The sequence below is a fragment of the Herpailurus yagouaroundi genome, unplaced genomic scaffold (genome assembly GCF_014898765.1).
Source record: "Herpailurus yagouaroundi ecotype Mexico unplaced genomic scaffold, PumYag 28, whole genome shotgun sequence".
NCBI classification, from domain to species: Eukaryota; Metazoa; Chordata; class Mammalia; order Carnivora; family Felidae; genus Herpailurus; species Herpailurus yagouaroundi.
The window spans coordinates 97817298-97833779 of record NW_024412376.1 but is presented as its reverse complement, the minus strand read 5'-3'; the positions used below and the strand labels follow the sequence as shown (position 1 = coordinate 97833779).

Here is a 16482-nt window from a genome sequence, read left to right as displayed (position 1 = left end):
ATTGAATCATTACATTGTACACCTAAGACTAATATAACGTTATGTCAATTATACCTCAATTGAAAAAAAAGAAGGTAGAAGAAGTTGGCTTTCTCTTCTTTTCCCATTTCAAATGTCATTCTCTGTTGGCTCAGTCGGTTGGGTGTCTGACTTTGGCTCAGGTCATGATCTCACAGTTCATGAGTTCAAGCCCCGCCCACATTGGGCTCTGGGCTGACAGCTCTCAGCCTGGAGTCTGCTTCGGATTCTGTGTCTCTGTCTCTCTCTGCCCCTCCCCCTGCTACTGCTCCCTTTCTTAAAAATAAATAAACATTAAAAAAAAATTTCAAATGTCATTCTCTCTTATAAAGCACCTGAATTTCTATTTTATGTTAGAGGGATACCTTCAGTTCTTGGTTTGTTTATAGAATTGAAGTAATAAAGACACCCCTTCTCCCTTTCATGAATGATTGATTGGTTGTGACTATCCACAGGGTTGTATTGAGAAGGCCTCTGGGGGTGATTGTAGGTTCCATAGGGAAGAGCACTGGGATTAGTTAATAATGTCTTCCATGAGCTTGAAGAGTGGCAAGATAGTTGCCATGTATCTGTCATTTCTCTCTTAATCCCATTGATGATAAAATATTTGTTTTGATTTGATTTTTGTTTCTACTCAGGTTATCAACATTGGGAATTCCAATGATTTTCTTCTTCATTTATCCCTCAAATAGTGATGTGGTGGTGGGGAACACATCTAAGTATATACAAAAATACTTTACTCCCTATCTAATTTAAAACCTCCTTAAGAGTGAGCAGATTCTCTCTATGGAGTATGAAACATGAGACATACAATGAAAAGAAAAGAAATACTTAAAATGTTTTTTTAATGGTTCATCCTATTAAATCATTTTGGTTTCTTACCAAATGAATATGGAAATATTGAAGCTTAAAATATAAAATGTGGATGGATATTTCTGTTGCATCCCAATATGTACATAATTTTCTATTCTCTGATGTTTTGGACAATTTAGTTTCAAATGAATCAAGGAAAAATATGTTTAGTGTTTCCTCAGGAAAATAACTGCACATTTACAAAATTATTACTATTAAAGTTCCCTCAGGTATGCTCTTCCAGTGAATGTTTAAAAAATGTTTTTAACGTTGACTCATTTTTGAGAAACAGAACACAAGTTGGGGAGGGGCAAAGAGAGAGGGAGACACAGAATCTGAAGCAGGCTCCAGGCTCCAAGGTGTCAGCATGGAGCCTGACGCAGGGCTCGAACTCATGAAGTGTGAGATCATGACCTGAGCCAAAGTCAGATGCCCAACTGACTGAGCCCCCCAGGCGCCCCCCAGTAACTGTTTTAAACTTCATGTTCATAACTGTCGTAGTTTATTAAATTTCTCTGTCTTCTATACACATAAACTCATGAATCTGAAGAAGCAATGTTTCTTTATTTCAACTCAAGTTATGATTAAGGGTAGCATCCAGTGATACAAATGAAAGTTTTCTTTGCTCAATAGCTTCTGAAGTTCAGTTTAGCTTTAAGCTACTAAAAGCTTAAAGGGTTAGATTTAGATGGAAGAATTTGGACTGAAGTCTTTGTACTGGTGTTTAGTAAACATGAAATGTTTTAGGATTTTTGCACTGTACTCTGGGGAACCTTGAGGTCTCTGGGCCCATTCTAGTACTCTCCAAAGACGGATGTTTTTGTCCATTTATATAATCCTTCATTTATTTACATTTTTTCAATAAACCTTTGAGTACTCAGTATATGCAGTTAGTCTGGGGGTTTCAGGGAGCCCATATCTACAATGGGTTACAGTGTAAAAGACTGGAAAGTAGTAAGCATATGGCCCACATGTGAGAAAGTTTGTTCCCAGTGATATTGGAACCCATGGAAGGGGAATGTCCAGATCGGGGATTGTAGTGTCTGCAGGGAAGCCTTTGTAGAGGACTGAAGGATGGATAAAGGTTAGCCATGAAGTCCAGGCAGTGAGGACAACCATTTGTGAAGACTCAAGACTGTTTGAAGAAATTGCTTCCTAAGAACAGATTTAGGTTCCTGGAATTTATCTTGGAGCTAAAACTATCTACACTAGATCCCCTGCATTCTTGGGTTTAGTGTGCCAATTCCCTTATAGGCACCACAGTTTGATTCATTCTTCAAGTGAAGAGGTGGTGTGGTGAAGAGTGAGGGACAGAGAGTAAACTATTTTTCCCTCACTAGTTCCCTTTCATTAGCGGTTACCTCACTTACCTCACAACAAGCTGCTAAGATTTAATTCTTTAAAGTTTTTCTTATACATATAATTTACATTTTACATATATACATTGTGTTTTTAAAAATTTGTTAATGTTTATTTATTTTTGAGAGACAGAGAGAGAGAGGGAGAGAGAGAGGGAGAGAGAGAGAGCATGAGTAGGGGAGGGGCAGAGAGAGAGGGAGACACAGAACTGGAAGCGGGCTCCAGGCTCTGCGCTGTCAGCATAGAGTCCAATGCGGGGTTCGAACTCACAAAGCGTGAAATCATGACCTGAGCCAAAGTCAGAGGCTTAACTGACTGAGCCACACAGGTACCCCTACACTGTCTTTTTAAAAAAGTTTATTTGTTTATTTTGAAAGAGAGAGAGAGAGAGAGAGAGAGAGAGAGAGAGAGAGAGAGAGAATCCCAAGTAGGCTCTGTGCTGTCAGTGCAGAGCCCAACAGAGGGCTTGAACTCACAAACCAAACTGTGAGATCATGACCTGACCCAAAATCAAGAGTTAGAAGCTTAACCGAATGAGCCACCCAGGTGCTCTTAAATGTACACTGTCTTAATCTGCCCTGGCCAACATAATAAAGTACCGTTGATTGGGTGGCTTAAACAACACAAATTTATTTTCTCACAGTTCTGGAATCTGGAAGTTTGAGATTAAGGTGCCAGCATGGTCAGGCTCTGGTAAGAATCTCTTCCTGGTTTGCTGAAGACCACTTTTTCACTACACGCTCATATGGTCTTTCCCTGGTGTCTGCTCAGAGAGAGAAAAAGACAGAGACAGAGAGACAGAGAGAGAGAAATGCCAAGTCTGAAATTATTTAAATATTTAGAATATTAAAAAGTTTTAAGTTCTAAATCAGGTAGATAATTACAGTTATTGAAGAAATATTCTGGGAAATAATAAAAACAGAAATCAATTGATAACTTCATAGGTTGTGGCATATACCATGATCAAGTTTTTTAGTGAACATTCTATGTCAGAGCTTTTTTATTTTCTTTGCTTCATCGAAGTTAGGTCTGCAGGAATATGTTTACATGTCTTCTAATGGCATAGAATTTAATATTTTAAAAATGAGAGAAAAATGTCGGTAAATATTTTACCTTTTTTGATTTTCTTCTCTAGAGACAACACACAACAATGTATATATATAGCCACACACACACACACACACACACACACACACACACACATATGGATATGCATGCACTTATGTATGCACATATGCTATTTCATTCTGTGTGTATATCCTTGTCGTGTGAGCCACTACCTATAGAATGGCCGTATGCTAGCATTTAGATATACAGCCCAATAAAATGTACTACCTCTTGACAAACCAGCATGTTAGCAACAGCTACAAAGCAGCTTTAAAAAAATAAAGTTTAGAATTTAGATAAATATTGGCTATCTGTGGTTATATATGGTAGACAGTGCAATCACATTCATTTTGCAAAGGAGTCAGGTTCTAATGTCAACCCCAAAAAGGACAGTTTGATGTGAACAAAATTACTCTTGAAAGTCGCATAAATCTCTCACAAATTGCAGCATTTTCCCAAATCTGCCAGTTTTATTTCTGTTTTCTCCCCTAGCAATAGAACAAATCATTGTTCTTTGATTGAACAACTGGAGTAGCTGTTTGCGTTGAGGCACCATGTGGTGTGAAATCGTGTGTACTCTGAAACTCTGGGATCGCATTTGCACAGTGAAATACTTGCCGCCACTGAGGGCCAAGGGCACCGACCCTGGCCGCAAGAATGCCCCTCCCACTTTGACCTGGGAGCATGTGTTCATTGAATGTGATGGAGGCTGTGTCATGGAATGTCATGCTACTGAAGTTGTTCTCTCTCCCTCCCCTTTCTCTCTAGCTCCCTCCTTTGTCATTCTCTTGTGTTTGCTGAATATGTGTAGTCATGTAGGTAAATTCACACACACTGCAACTTTATAGCATATGGCATATTATACACATCTTTGTTTATGTGCTTATTTATATTTTTTCTGTTACATGAAGTCACATATATGCATACTTACGTGTGTGGCTGTTGACTTCTGGAAAAGTCTGTTAGGAGTGTGAATTTCATCTCTGATTGCACCATGTAATACTTTTGGGTTCCTCACCCATGTGATTGCAAAAATGATACACAAACCAGTTTCCACTCCTGGAAAATATTCAAAACTACCGTTCCATCATTACATGATGGGAACTTTCTAAGCTCAAGGCTTTTTCCTAAGATTGATATGAAAATATCAGTTAAATTCTCAATTCTGTTTTTTGGTTTGAATAACCATTTATTTATCGTATTGTTGTGTTATCATTTTTATATTGGTTTGCTAAACACTGAAGTTGATAGTTCTATTTTGTAATCTCCTGTACTGCCCAACTACTGTGTCCTGACCACAGTGAAAGCACTTTCCCAGTGGAAATTCAGTTAAATCATTCTCTGAGAGTTTAAGTAAACTGTATTTTTCTTCATGCTAAACCACAATTGATGACATGTATTTCCTGCCAAGGCTAAAAAGTGTAAATTTTGAATGTTATATTTCTTCATGAAGGGCAGTTTCAAGTTCACTTTAGTTTGATGATTTTGACATTGTGTTTAAGTACAATTTTCATGCTAATTGAAGTCTTTTATGTCAATGGAAAAAAGTCACAGTGTACAGTCTTAAAGTATACAATCTTCTGTAAGGCATTACATGTAATTAAAAAACCCCAAAATATTATTTGTAAGAATTCTATTGTGGTTGTCACATAGCTTATTCATTGATTCAACAATTGTTTCCTGGATACCAAATAAGCACTCTTAAAAACACTGGGTGTATTGTAGTGAGGGAAAGCAAGTCCTTGACCTTGTGAAGCTTATGGTCTCCTGGAAGGATGATCGGCAATAAACACCTAAAGAAATAACAACCTAGTTAAGTTTCAGGAAGATGAAGGTCAGAGTTCAGTGGTAGAGAATAACAACAGGAGAACTGATGCCCTGGATGATTACTGTTTGTTGAAAAGGGTAAATTTTTAAAGCTGAGACTTAAAGAATGAGAAGGGGTCGGGCATGTAAAGAGCATTGGGGCAGAGTAGCATAGGCAGAGATCAGCAAGTATCAAGACTCAAGGCATAAAAGGGCTTGGGTATTTCCAGAACTCGTGTGGTTGCTTGCATCAGAGCTTGTGTGTGTGTATGTGTGTGTGTGCGCACGTGCGCGTGTGAATTGGAGTGGCAGAAATGAGGAGGAGGTGGCATGGGATCAGATTAATTAGTAAACATGTACCAAATGATTCAGAGCCTTACAGGTCATGGTTAGGACTGCAAATTGTAAAATAAGTACAATGAGAGCCAATTAAAAATAATTTTAAAGTAGAAAATCATTAGCTGATTTAAATTTTTAAAAGCTCATTTTGGCTTTTTTGTGGAGAATGAAATATGTGTGAGCATATGTTTGCATTTGTGGTTCAAAATGGACACAATGAGACCACTCAGAGAGCCATTAGAATCCCCTAATCAAAGACAATGTTGGCTTGGATCACAGGGTGGGAGTGGACGTGGAGCCGATTGGATGGATCTGAAATATTTGGGGAAGGTGTATAATTTTCTGAAATTCAGGATGAGGAAAAGTCAGGAATAAAAAATGATCACTTTTCTTTTTCTTTTCTTTTCTTTTCTTTCTTCCTACCTCCCTTCCTTAACTGGGAGTATCACGGTACCACTTATTAAGATCAGGTTTGGGGCAGGATCAGATTTCAGGGGGCGATCATGTTCACTTTTAGATATCTAGCACCAAACCTATTACAAAATTTATGAACCCAGCAAACATTGATTGACTTCGCCATATGTCAGACATTGTACTAAGTGTTGATGATATCTGGTGTCTATATGCCTGTGGAATTACAGAGACAGTAGATTACAGAGTGCTGAAATTTCTCAGGGACCATAGTTAGAAATGATCCAATGCAGCATCCTCATTTTGAAGATGAAGCGTAGAATTTGAACCTTCTAATTTCTGTAGAATATCAAAACTTCTCTATAAAACTCATGGTTACTTTAGTAAAACTTAATTTTACTCATCCAACAATAGTCATGGTATTATTTTCTCTGGAATATGATACAATCTGCTTTCATTCGTGTTTCAGTGAATTGTTACAACCAGTACTATTAAAAGACTTTCTGATGATTCTGAAGTCATGAAAACATATGATAGCCAGGAGTTCAGTGGGTGATACTGTTATTGATTTCACTGGATTTATAAAAGACTGAGGCAGGGGAATCATGAACCACGTTCTAATATGCACACATTTTTTATTCAGATATTAATGGTAGACAAAGGCAGAATTAGGCGCTTGTATTTTTTATGTTACTAATGGTAGGTTACTAACTACCTTGAAGCATGTTAGCAGGGATTTTTCAAGTTTAATAGAAAACATGAATATGAGATGAAAGGGAAAAAAAAGAGCCTGAAAAAAATTTGTTTTGTGCAATGAATTAGAAATATTTGTGTATGTCTGCATGTGTGTGCATATGTTGGAATGTTTGTTTTAAGGTCTTATTCAACTTTATAAGTTAAGATATTTGGTCAAAGAATAAATGGATGATGATGAAATAGCAAGTTGTGTAGATATGAACAGTTTAAATACTAGGAAGCCAAAAAAGATGATTTAGAGTGGTCTAAATAAGCATGCTTATTATCTAAATTATGTTACAGCATTTATTGTTCGTTTAGAATGAGGTTTACTTGGCTCTTTATACTAGCTGAAGTACTCTGAAAGAAAAAAGAAGTGAAAATTCCTGTCCTAAGGGCATAACAAACATGAAACATCAGGCATGATCCAGTCTGCACACACACAGGCACACACAAGATGGGAGAATGTTTCCTGCACTAAATGGCTTCTCTCATGGGAATGCCCTATAGAGCAAAGGAAGCTTTGAGATGTTTTGCAGAGATGAGGGCTGTTAACGAAGAGGGTATTTCAGTATAAGAAAGGGAAAAGTGGGTACTGAATGAGACTGATGGTAGTTAAGCGACCTCATTGAAGCTTAAAAGCAAAGATGGAGATAGATTGCAATGCATGCCAGTGAAAGAGACAAAACTACTAAGATGGTTGAAATGATCAAAATAAGAATTAGAACCAAAGTTTTGCTTCATCCCTGCAACCAGAATAGCAGGACAAAATTCAAAAAAACCTAGAGCCCCAATGTGGAGTTTGACCCTAGACCTTTAAGGAAGAAATGTAAATGACCAAAGACTGACAATGAAAACTATATGGAATTTATAACCAGGATTCTGTACATACAAATCAAGTGAAAAATTAGTGGTGAAAATAAAGGCTACATAGAAGGACAACTTGTCTTCTGAAATCAAGCAGAAAAAAGAGGTCTGTACATGAATATGCCAAACAGGAATATTCCATGTTTTATTAATTAATCTGTATTCTTACATCTTCCTCAAAGACACAGGGTAAAGACTGGACTTTTCATTTCCTGAGAAAAGTACTTAGAAATAAGCATTAGCAAGAATTTTCAGGACACTTTTAGGATAGGAAAATGTCATATTCTTGACTACTTGTCCGCAGCTTTCCCAGAAAGCCACCTCCTCTGTTGTTACTGTGGTAGTTAACTTCTCACCTGTGGATTAATATTTCTTCCACGATAAACTCATTTTCTTGCCATGTAGAGTGTGTATGACACTATACTCCTTCACACATAACCTTGAAATGTTCTTCCTCATGCAGCTGGAGTGTACCACCCACTCCTGGAGTTGAAGGAAACTCAACTGTCCAAGCAGGTTTTTTTTCCGCCTAGAATTTTTCAGCTGCACTAATTCCTGACCAGCCAAAGAAACTTCAAGGGGATACTTTGGGAGAATGGGGGACAAATACATCTTGAGAAATTTTCACATATGTAGAACAAATGTCTTCCATTGAGGTTTTAAAAATAGTCTCTTTAAACTTTAACATGTGTTGGTCTAGTGTTTGCTCAGATAATCACAGGCCTGCATAAGCAGGACACAATCAGTGCACGCCAGACACAGAGTCTCATTATCATGAGAATTGTGTTTTTGCTGGGGTTTTCATTTATTTTCAAAACTTGCTTCTTAACACACTACCTGTAGAACTTACCCATTCTTTAGTTCTACTTAGGAAAAAAGGAATATTATCACCCAGCTGACTTGTTCCTTAAAGGAAGATACAATAAACTTTCCCCAAGGTTTCTCCAAGCGTATTGTTGTCAGGTCTGTGGTTTGCCTCTAGAAATCTGGCAAATGAGTTGATACGCGTTTTTCACTCTTCCTGCTTTTTTTTTAAGGGACAGAAGTAATTTTAGAGGGAATTGAATATATCAGAATACCTAATTTTCTCTTTCTTTCTTTCTTTCTTTCTTTCTTTCTTTCTTTCTTTCTTTCTTTCTTTCTTTCTTTCTTTCTTATTTGCTAAATAGGAAAGTTCATCAGCTTGATAATGGAGGAGAACAATGACTCCACCGAGAACCCCCAACAAGGCCAAGGGCGGAATAATGCCATGAAGTGTGGGTGGCTGAGGAAGCAAGGAGGCTTTGTCAAGACTTGGCATACTCGCTGGTTTGTGCTCAAGGGAGATCAGCTCTACTATTTCAAAGATGAAGATGAAACAAAGCCCTTGGTAAGTAGGACAAAATAAAAAGCACTCTGGTCATAAGCAATCCAAGAAGTAGAAGGTTTGTTAGAAACTGATGGAGTCTGAGGTCAACCCAATTTCCCTCCTCTTTCAGTTCATTGGCATCTTTCATACCTTTTCTCATTGTTTACTTTGGTTTAAGATGATGAACTTGCTAATTGAGGCCAAGAGGCAAATTATACTTGTCTAATATTAATTTTGACTTTTACTAAGCTGGAACAGAATGCCTGAGTCCTTCAGGCATATTTACTTTACAAGAATTTTTAATGAACATCTGCTAGATGATATATATGGTAGCCAAAACATCTTTCCTTTTCTTAAAAATAAGTTAAAAGCACAGAATTGAAGGAAAACTATAAACACGACTTTCAGTAATTTTTGAGACACCTTTAGTATCAATTCCCTGGGAGGTTCCTTCCACCTTCACTCACATAAAATATGGATATGGTGCTAAATGGAACAATGCTGATACATCCAATCATCATACACAATATACTCTTCTGGGGGTAGTTCCTGTGTCTTTCTGTGGTTCCTTAGTGGTCTTGTATTTACTTATTTACTTATCATTTTCTCAGCCACAAGTCTCTAGGCTGCAATGAGAGAAAGGAAAAATCTCCAACTCTTCCTGTAGCTACAATAAGCTTTCTTAGCTGTGATCATCAATTGATGGAAGGAGCTACAAACTGAAGTATCTCCTGTGTGTTTTCCCTTCATTTATATCTATAGGATATATAAATGGTAGAAATATTGTGAATTAGATGACATAAACATCCCTAATAGTATGTTTTTGAAGCTATTTTTCTTGTGTTAAAGTTCAAGAACTTAATTTGGATCGGGGCTCCTCTTTAGTATTTTATATTCTCAGACCTTGTAATTTTGCAAAGGTTTCATTTGTCTGGTTTAATTATAAGAAATAGCAACAAGTGCACATACTATAAACATGTTTTAAAATTGCTACTATATTTTAAGCATTTATTTACCAGGGCCAGGAATTATACTGAAAACTTTGTGTATGTGTGTGTGTGTGTGTGTGTGTGTGTGTATATATATATATATATATACGTATATATATATGATTATATATTATTAGATACTTAAAATAAATAAGAATATTTACATTATAGAGAATTTATATAATATATAAAATATAATATATAAATATATGATATATTTATATTATAGTGCATTTCCATACCAGTTATTGCATTTGTCATAGCAAACCAGTGTGGAATGTGGGGATTATCACTACAGATGGAGAAATTGTGGCGTAGTGATATGAAGCAATGTGACCAAGGTCATAGGGACATCAGAGGCTTATAAAGCAGTAGAGTCTTTTGTCTCTTATCCTATTCTCCAGGGTTCTTGTCTCATTGTACCTTGTTTTATACTGTATAGTATTCACATTATGGCATTGTCTTGAATATAAAATCATCTTTATTGGGGCACCTGGATGGCTCAGTCAGTTAAGCATTAGACTCTCGGTTCCAGCTCAAGTCATGATTTCATGGTTCATGAGACTGAGCTCTGCATCAGGCTCTGTGCTGACATCCCGGAGCCTACTTGGGATTCTTTCTCCCTCCCTCTCTGCCCTCTCTCTTTCAAAATAAATAAATAAACATTAAAAAAAAATAAAATAATTTTTATCAAACTCAGAGAAAGGGATCAGGTTAATGTGAGAAAACAGAATATGGAGGATCTAATATGGGGACTTTGATATGAAATAAAATGGAAGTATGAGTAAGAGCCAATGTTTTATCCCACTGAGTCTTATTCCTGGCATAGTGTGGCCAGAATGGGTACAGATTAAATGATTAATTATGCAGCATCCAGAACCTAAATGGGGGATAAGGGGAGCAGAAGATTCAGGAGTTGAGTGAATGAAAATGTGAAAGAAGATCAAACAAATGTTCTGACTCTTTGGTGAACTTAGTGGACCTTCTAACAATGAACATGGGATAGAATGGATCAAGCTCAAGCTCAATGTTTCTAAAATCTGAGAACTGGAGGATGTTAGAGAATATGCAGAGGAACCCCAGTTTGAGGAACTCTGCCCTAAACTCTTCAAAGAGGATATTATCATACAGCCTTGGCTATGCTGTGTCATATCTCTGTGTAATTTCCAGAAGGTCTACACAGTCACAGATGGTCTTCAGTGCAGTGTAGTTAGTTTGCTAACAAATTGGAAATATAAATGAGAAAATGCAAAACATCCTGATTAATTCAAATGAAAATCTGCCTCAAAATAAAAATCACTTTAATTCATAATATTTCTAAGTTGTGTTTTGATATCATTATAATACTGATGTTTTTAAGCTTATAATAACTAAAATCAACAAATGAGAGTTGTCTTGATGAGAAAGTACTGATGCTTATACAAAGCAAATATAGGCTATCATTTCCTTTAAAAAAGTTTCTTAATTTTTCTTTACAAATATCATTTGTTAATAGAGAAGTCAAACTTTGGGGTAAATAACTTTGACTTATTAATTATATATCATCTTTCATAGCAGTTCAAGCATCAGGAATTTTGACTTTGTGCTTTTAAATTTTTTACACTAATGTTCAAATACATACACAAAGAATCAGATTAAAAACTGGCAATTTCTGCATCAGAAGGCTCTTAGTAATTTTAAAGGACCATATATTTGCCTATGAACGGACAATTCCTTACTTAAAAGTAGTTTTCTTTAATGCCCGGCACATTGTAAGTTCTGAGGCATATTTTTCATGAGTTAGTGAGTCAACAAAAGGTATCTATCTATAAGGAGGAAGGACGGGAGTACCAGGGGTTATGGTGATATTGACTAGTCTCAACCACATATATCAAAGTCATAACTCAAAAGCAGAAGGTAATATATTAAATCATAATCACTTCATAACAACAAAGTTTAAATCACATTAAAGAAATCATTTTAAAGAATTAATCACCTCAATGAAGAATAATTAAACATCTTGAAAAATGTTAAAACTGGAAAAAATTTAGTTGTTATAAATGCCCCCCTTTTACAGATGAAGTGTGTGTGTGTGTGTGTGTGTGTGTGTGTGTGTGTGTGTGTGTGCATGTGAGCATAATATGTTGTTTGTATTGGTCATGGGATATTGTTAATGACTGGCAGATGAGGAACAAAAACAGATTTTCTTGCTCTTGATCCAGTGTTCCTTCAGCTTTGCTTTTTGCCTGCTCACAAATCCTTAACTTTTCTTTAGATTTGCTTTCAATCAGAACTACTTCTTGGTTGTTTATTTTCAATATTGGTGCTTTCAAGCATAGGAATGCCCTTGGCCTTCATATAGTTTGATGAGGGTTATTTCATTATTACTGGAGGGAACGTCACTAATGAAATGAAAAATTCACCCTTTTAAGTATTCATAACCAGCTAAAAATGTTCAATAAACTTAAACTGGATTTGTTTTTCTCTCTCTTAAAAGGCATTTCTAAAATGAGAGTATTAACACCCTTGAAATGTGTGTTTCTCCTGTCCTAGGCAAAGGTTTTCAATTTATTTTAATAAAACTTTTACTGAGTTTCTTCTCTTACATTTTCAATAAAGAGAGTCAAACTCCGTATTATCCTTGCTATTAAAAACTACACATCTGTTGGGGGGAACGGATATGCAAAATTATAATTGGGACAGGCTATCATGTAAACACTAGATGTTCTGAAGACACATATACAATTAATGCCAAGAAATGAGTGATGATGCTGTGCAGAAGAGTTGAGGAAAGTGGCACAAAGTAAGAGGTGACCCTTACCTGGGGTGCAGAAGGTTGGTGGGAGTTCTCCAGGTAGATAAATGGAGGAAAGGAACTCAGAGCAGAGGAAAGACATAGAGTCAAAAATAGACATTTATAGATAACTCCATATGTTAGGGTTGTGAAATGACAGGAAATGGGGTTCGAGTGATAGGAGGCGACAACATAAAGGGATGTGTATGTTGTACAAAGAGACCAATTCTCTGGCACACTATGGGAGCTATTTCTAGAACACCTATGCTACTCAAGTTGTAAAACTGCATTAATCTGTTAGAAAGGAATAATGGTAGTCATTTTTAAGAAATGTATTTGTCTGCTCTGGCTGACATAACAAAATGCCATGTCCTGGGTGGCTTACACAACAAAAATGTATTTTCTCACAGTTCGGGAGGCTAGAAGACCAAGATCAAGGTTGGTCTCTGGTGAAGCCTCTGTTCCCAGCTTGGAGATAGCTGCTTTCCCTCTGTTTCCTCACACGCCTGTTTCCTTGTGTACAGAAGGATAGAGAACTCTGGTATCTCTTCTCTTTAAGGACAAGAGACCTATTGGATCAAAGCCCTACCTTTATGATATCATTTAATTTTAATTATCTCTAAGTACGGGTACATGGGGGGAGGGTAGGCTTCAATATGTGAATTTTAGGGGGACACAATTCATTCCATAATACCTACTGTGTTGCATACCTCTGTTAATGAATATAATTTTTTCAATTAGGTTTTTCTCCTATTGGTACCATCAACTTTGATCTCCACTAGAACCTAATATATCTGAGTTAGTGTATTATACATTTAATTATTTGAACCTACTATTGGTATCTTATGTTCTTATTCAAATTGCTCCTTGTCTTTTAAATATTCTACAACCTACACAAGTTTGAGAATTTAGAAAGTCTCACTGCCACTGTTCTTATATTTTCTTTTTAAGCAAAAGATAAAAATACCTATAAGTTCTCTCTCTGGTGACAGTACCTAATTTGTAAATAAGACTTTCAAGCCTTGGGGCACCTGGATGGCTCAGTCAGTTGAGTGTCCAACTTCCGCTTAGGTCCTGATCTCACGGTCTGTGAGTTCAAGCCCTGTGTCTGGCTCTGTGCTGACAGCTCACAGCCTGGAGCCTGTTTCAGATTCTGTGTCTCCCTCTTTCTCTCTCTTCCCTTGCTCATGCTCTATCTCTCTCTTCTCAAAAATAAATAAACGTTAAAAATTTTTTTTAAAGTAAAAAAAAAAAAAGACTTTCGAGCTTTAACCATGGTTCCCCAGGCAATAAATTAGAGGTATACCTCAAGATATAACTATTTTGTATTTAAAATAAATCAAACTGAAATCCTTAATATCCCATCATTTTTAAAAGTGGAGAAACTTCAGTTTGTTTAGTTCAAAACTTTCTCCCAAAATCATTTTCTACAGTGTCTGCACTTACAGATTTTATTCAGAACAGATTTAAAAAATAAAGTTGAGGGTGTGTACGTGTATCTGGCTGGCTTAGTTGATACAGTGTGCACCTTTTGATCTCGAGGTCGTGAGTCTGAGCCCTATGTTGGGTGTAGACATTACTTAAAAAAAAGTCATTCTCAAAAAATAAAGTTAATTTTGGTTGTTTCCAAACAGCAACAGAAGCATGGAAAAATGTATATAGCAAATTAAAAAAATAAATTAATATATCCATAATCATTGTAAGCATTTATAGTACTACATATTTCTAGTTTTTAGGTAATATTTTTCTTTTTTATATTTGAAATTAAGTCCTACTTATATATGGAAAAAAGTTAAAATTATACTGTGTGAAGAACTTTTGAAAAAAAGTTCTTTTATCTACCCTGAACAACTTTAGGACTTTTGAAAAGCTATGAAAAGAAGGTTTTAAAGGAGACTTACATTGAGGTTGTGACAATATCTGTGACAATATCATTCATGATCATGACAAATGACTGTGACCTTAATTATAGATATTGTAACATGAGGGAAGCAGACGAGTCTGAGATAGAATATGATCATTATAATTCTAAAAGTAAGGCAGTGTATAGATTTTGCAGCTAATCCAGTGATGAATTCAAGTGCTTTTTTGAAATCATCTGTCTTACTTCCATCACGAAGTATATTAATACCTAAATAATAGTGAAGTTTCAAACTTGGCCATACTTGTGAGTGTGTTTGACATACTTTGGATACTAGAATTTGAAACTGAAAAGCAATTGTTAGAAGCTAGCCTGAGACTCCTGATAACAAGATTAAAATCCAAACAGGCACAACTCAATTAACCTAGTCTAGATTTTCAAAAACAGACATTGATCTGGTTGTGTGGAAAGGGTTTTTTCCTGGATGTGATGAAGATGATACTATATTAGATCACAGTGAATTTTCTTAACTTAGAGAATAAAGTGATTTTGAGTGAATTATAACCTGAGGATTGACCTCTAAATGTGCAAGAATTGATTACTGATTTAAGAGCAGGCTCTAATTTTATATATTTAATGAAACTTGTAAGTTAATGAAATCAAGAAATCTCTAAGGCATTTGCTGTTTGTTAAAATAAGCTAGAAGAAGACAAAACCCCAATTAAGTGTTTAAGGTAATATTAGGAACCTTGAAACTTGAATTTCATCCTTAAATCTAAAACTTTCTGCCTAGCAACTAAATCTCTTGGTATTTAAAAATATGCATAAAATGGGTTACCTGGGTGTCTCAGTTGGTTAAGCGTCTGACTTCAGCTCAGGTCATGATCTTGCTGTTTGTGACTTTGAGCCCCACGTCAGGCTCTGTGCTGACAGCTCAGAGCCTGGAGACTGCTTTGGATTCTCTCTCTCTCTCTCTCTCTCTCTCTCTCTCTCTCTCTCTCCCTGCTTGTGCTCTGTCTCTCAAAAATAAATAATTTTTTTTATGTTCATGAAAGTATTTAATAAAATAACTTGTGATAGGTAGTAAAATCTTGAGTGGACTATAATGCTTTGCAGCAGATTTGCACCTGTTTGGACAACACATTGAGGTCAAGACCCAGCTGAGTTCAGAGAATCTCAGTTCTAGCGGGCCAATGCTGGAGAGGAAAGCTAACGAATTGGACGGTCAGATATGAATGATAAAATAAAAATAAGTGCATATTTCCCCATTAAGACAATTCAGAAAAGTATTTATGAAGTGTAGCTTTCTAAATTTCACTTTGTAGGTCTGTGCATAAAAATAAACATTTAAAAATTAAAAAAATACACATAAGGTGGCATTGTGTATCATCATAAATTTTGGGGAAATTTTAGTTCATTCCTAGAAAGGATTATATCAAGACAGTGTTATTAATATGAAATTTTTTTATTCTGCTTTTAGTTGAAGAATTTTTTAATTGCTGACTTCTACACAGCTATTTCAGAGTGGTTAAAATATAGACTTTGAGTCAGATTGTTTGGATTAAATTTTGACTCAGCCAGATACTAATTATGATACACTGAGTAGTGAGAAAGCTGATTTAAACTTCAATTTACTAATCTGTGCAATGAGATAATAATAGTACCTATTTCGTACCATTGTTAGGAGGATTGAATTAAGTAATTTATATAAATGATCTTAGAAAGCAGTGGCACATAGTAAGGATAAAATGTATGTTAGCTGTTTTTATATTAGCATGACAAAAGAGAATCTATTTCTTAAGATATTCATGCTACTTATTCATTTGATTTTTTTTTTAAAAATTCAACACATGTTTATAAATTTCTAATGTGCTGTAGTTATTATGCTAGTTTCCAGGAAACATAAAGGTGATATAACCAATCCTAAATAAAAAGACCCCCCGCCCCCGCCAAAGAAAAAGAATTTAAAAAGAAGCAACTTGCTTTTTTCTCAAGTAAAAGTCCAAACAGATTCTAG

The 16482-nt window shown here is 35.8% G+C and overlaps 1 protein-coding gene across 4 annotated transcripts in view; it reads left to right on the top strand.

Moving 5' to 3' along the window:
* ARHGAP24 (Rho GTPase activating protein 24) overlaps window positions 1–16482 on the top strand; it is a 662096-nt gene that overhangs the window by 228458 nt on the left and 417156 nt on the right. For 2 of the 4 annotated variants that reach the window (XM_040479190.1, XM_040479180.1), the window contains exon 2: window positions 8664–8863. In XM_040479190.1, coding sequence (XP_040335124.1) covers window positions 8684–8863 — 180 coding nt within the window. In that variant the 5' untranslated portion in view covers window positions 8664–8683. Of the gene's footprint in view, window positions 1–5104; window positions 5242–7585; window positions 7601–8663; window positions 8864–16482 lie in introns of those variants that run through there. The other 2 variants (XM_040479183.1, XM_040479195.1) reach the window with 2 other exon arrangements.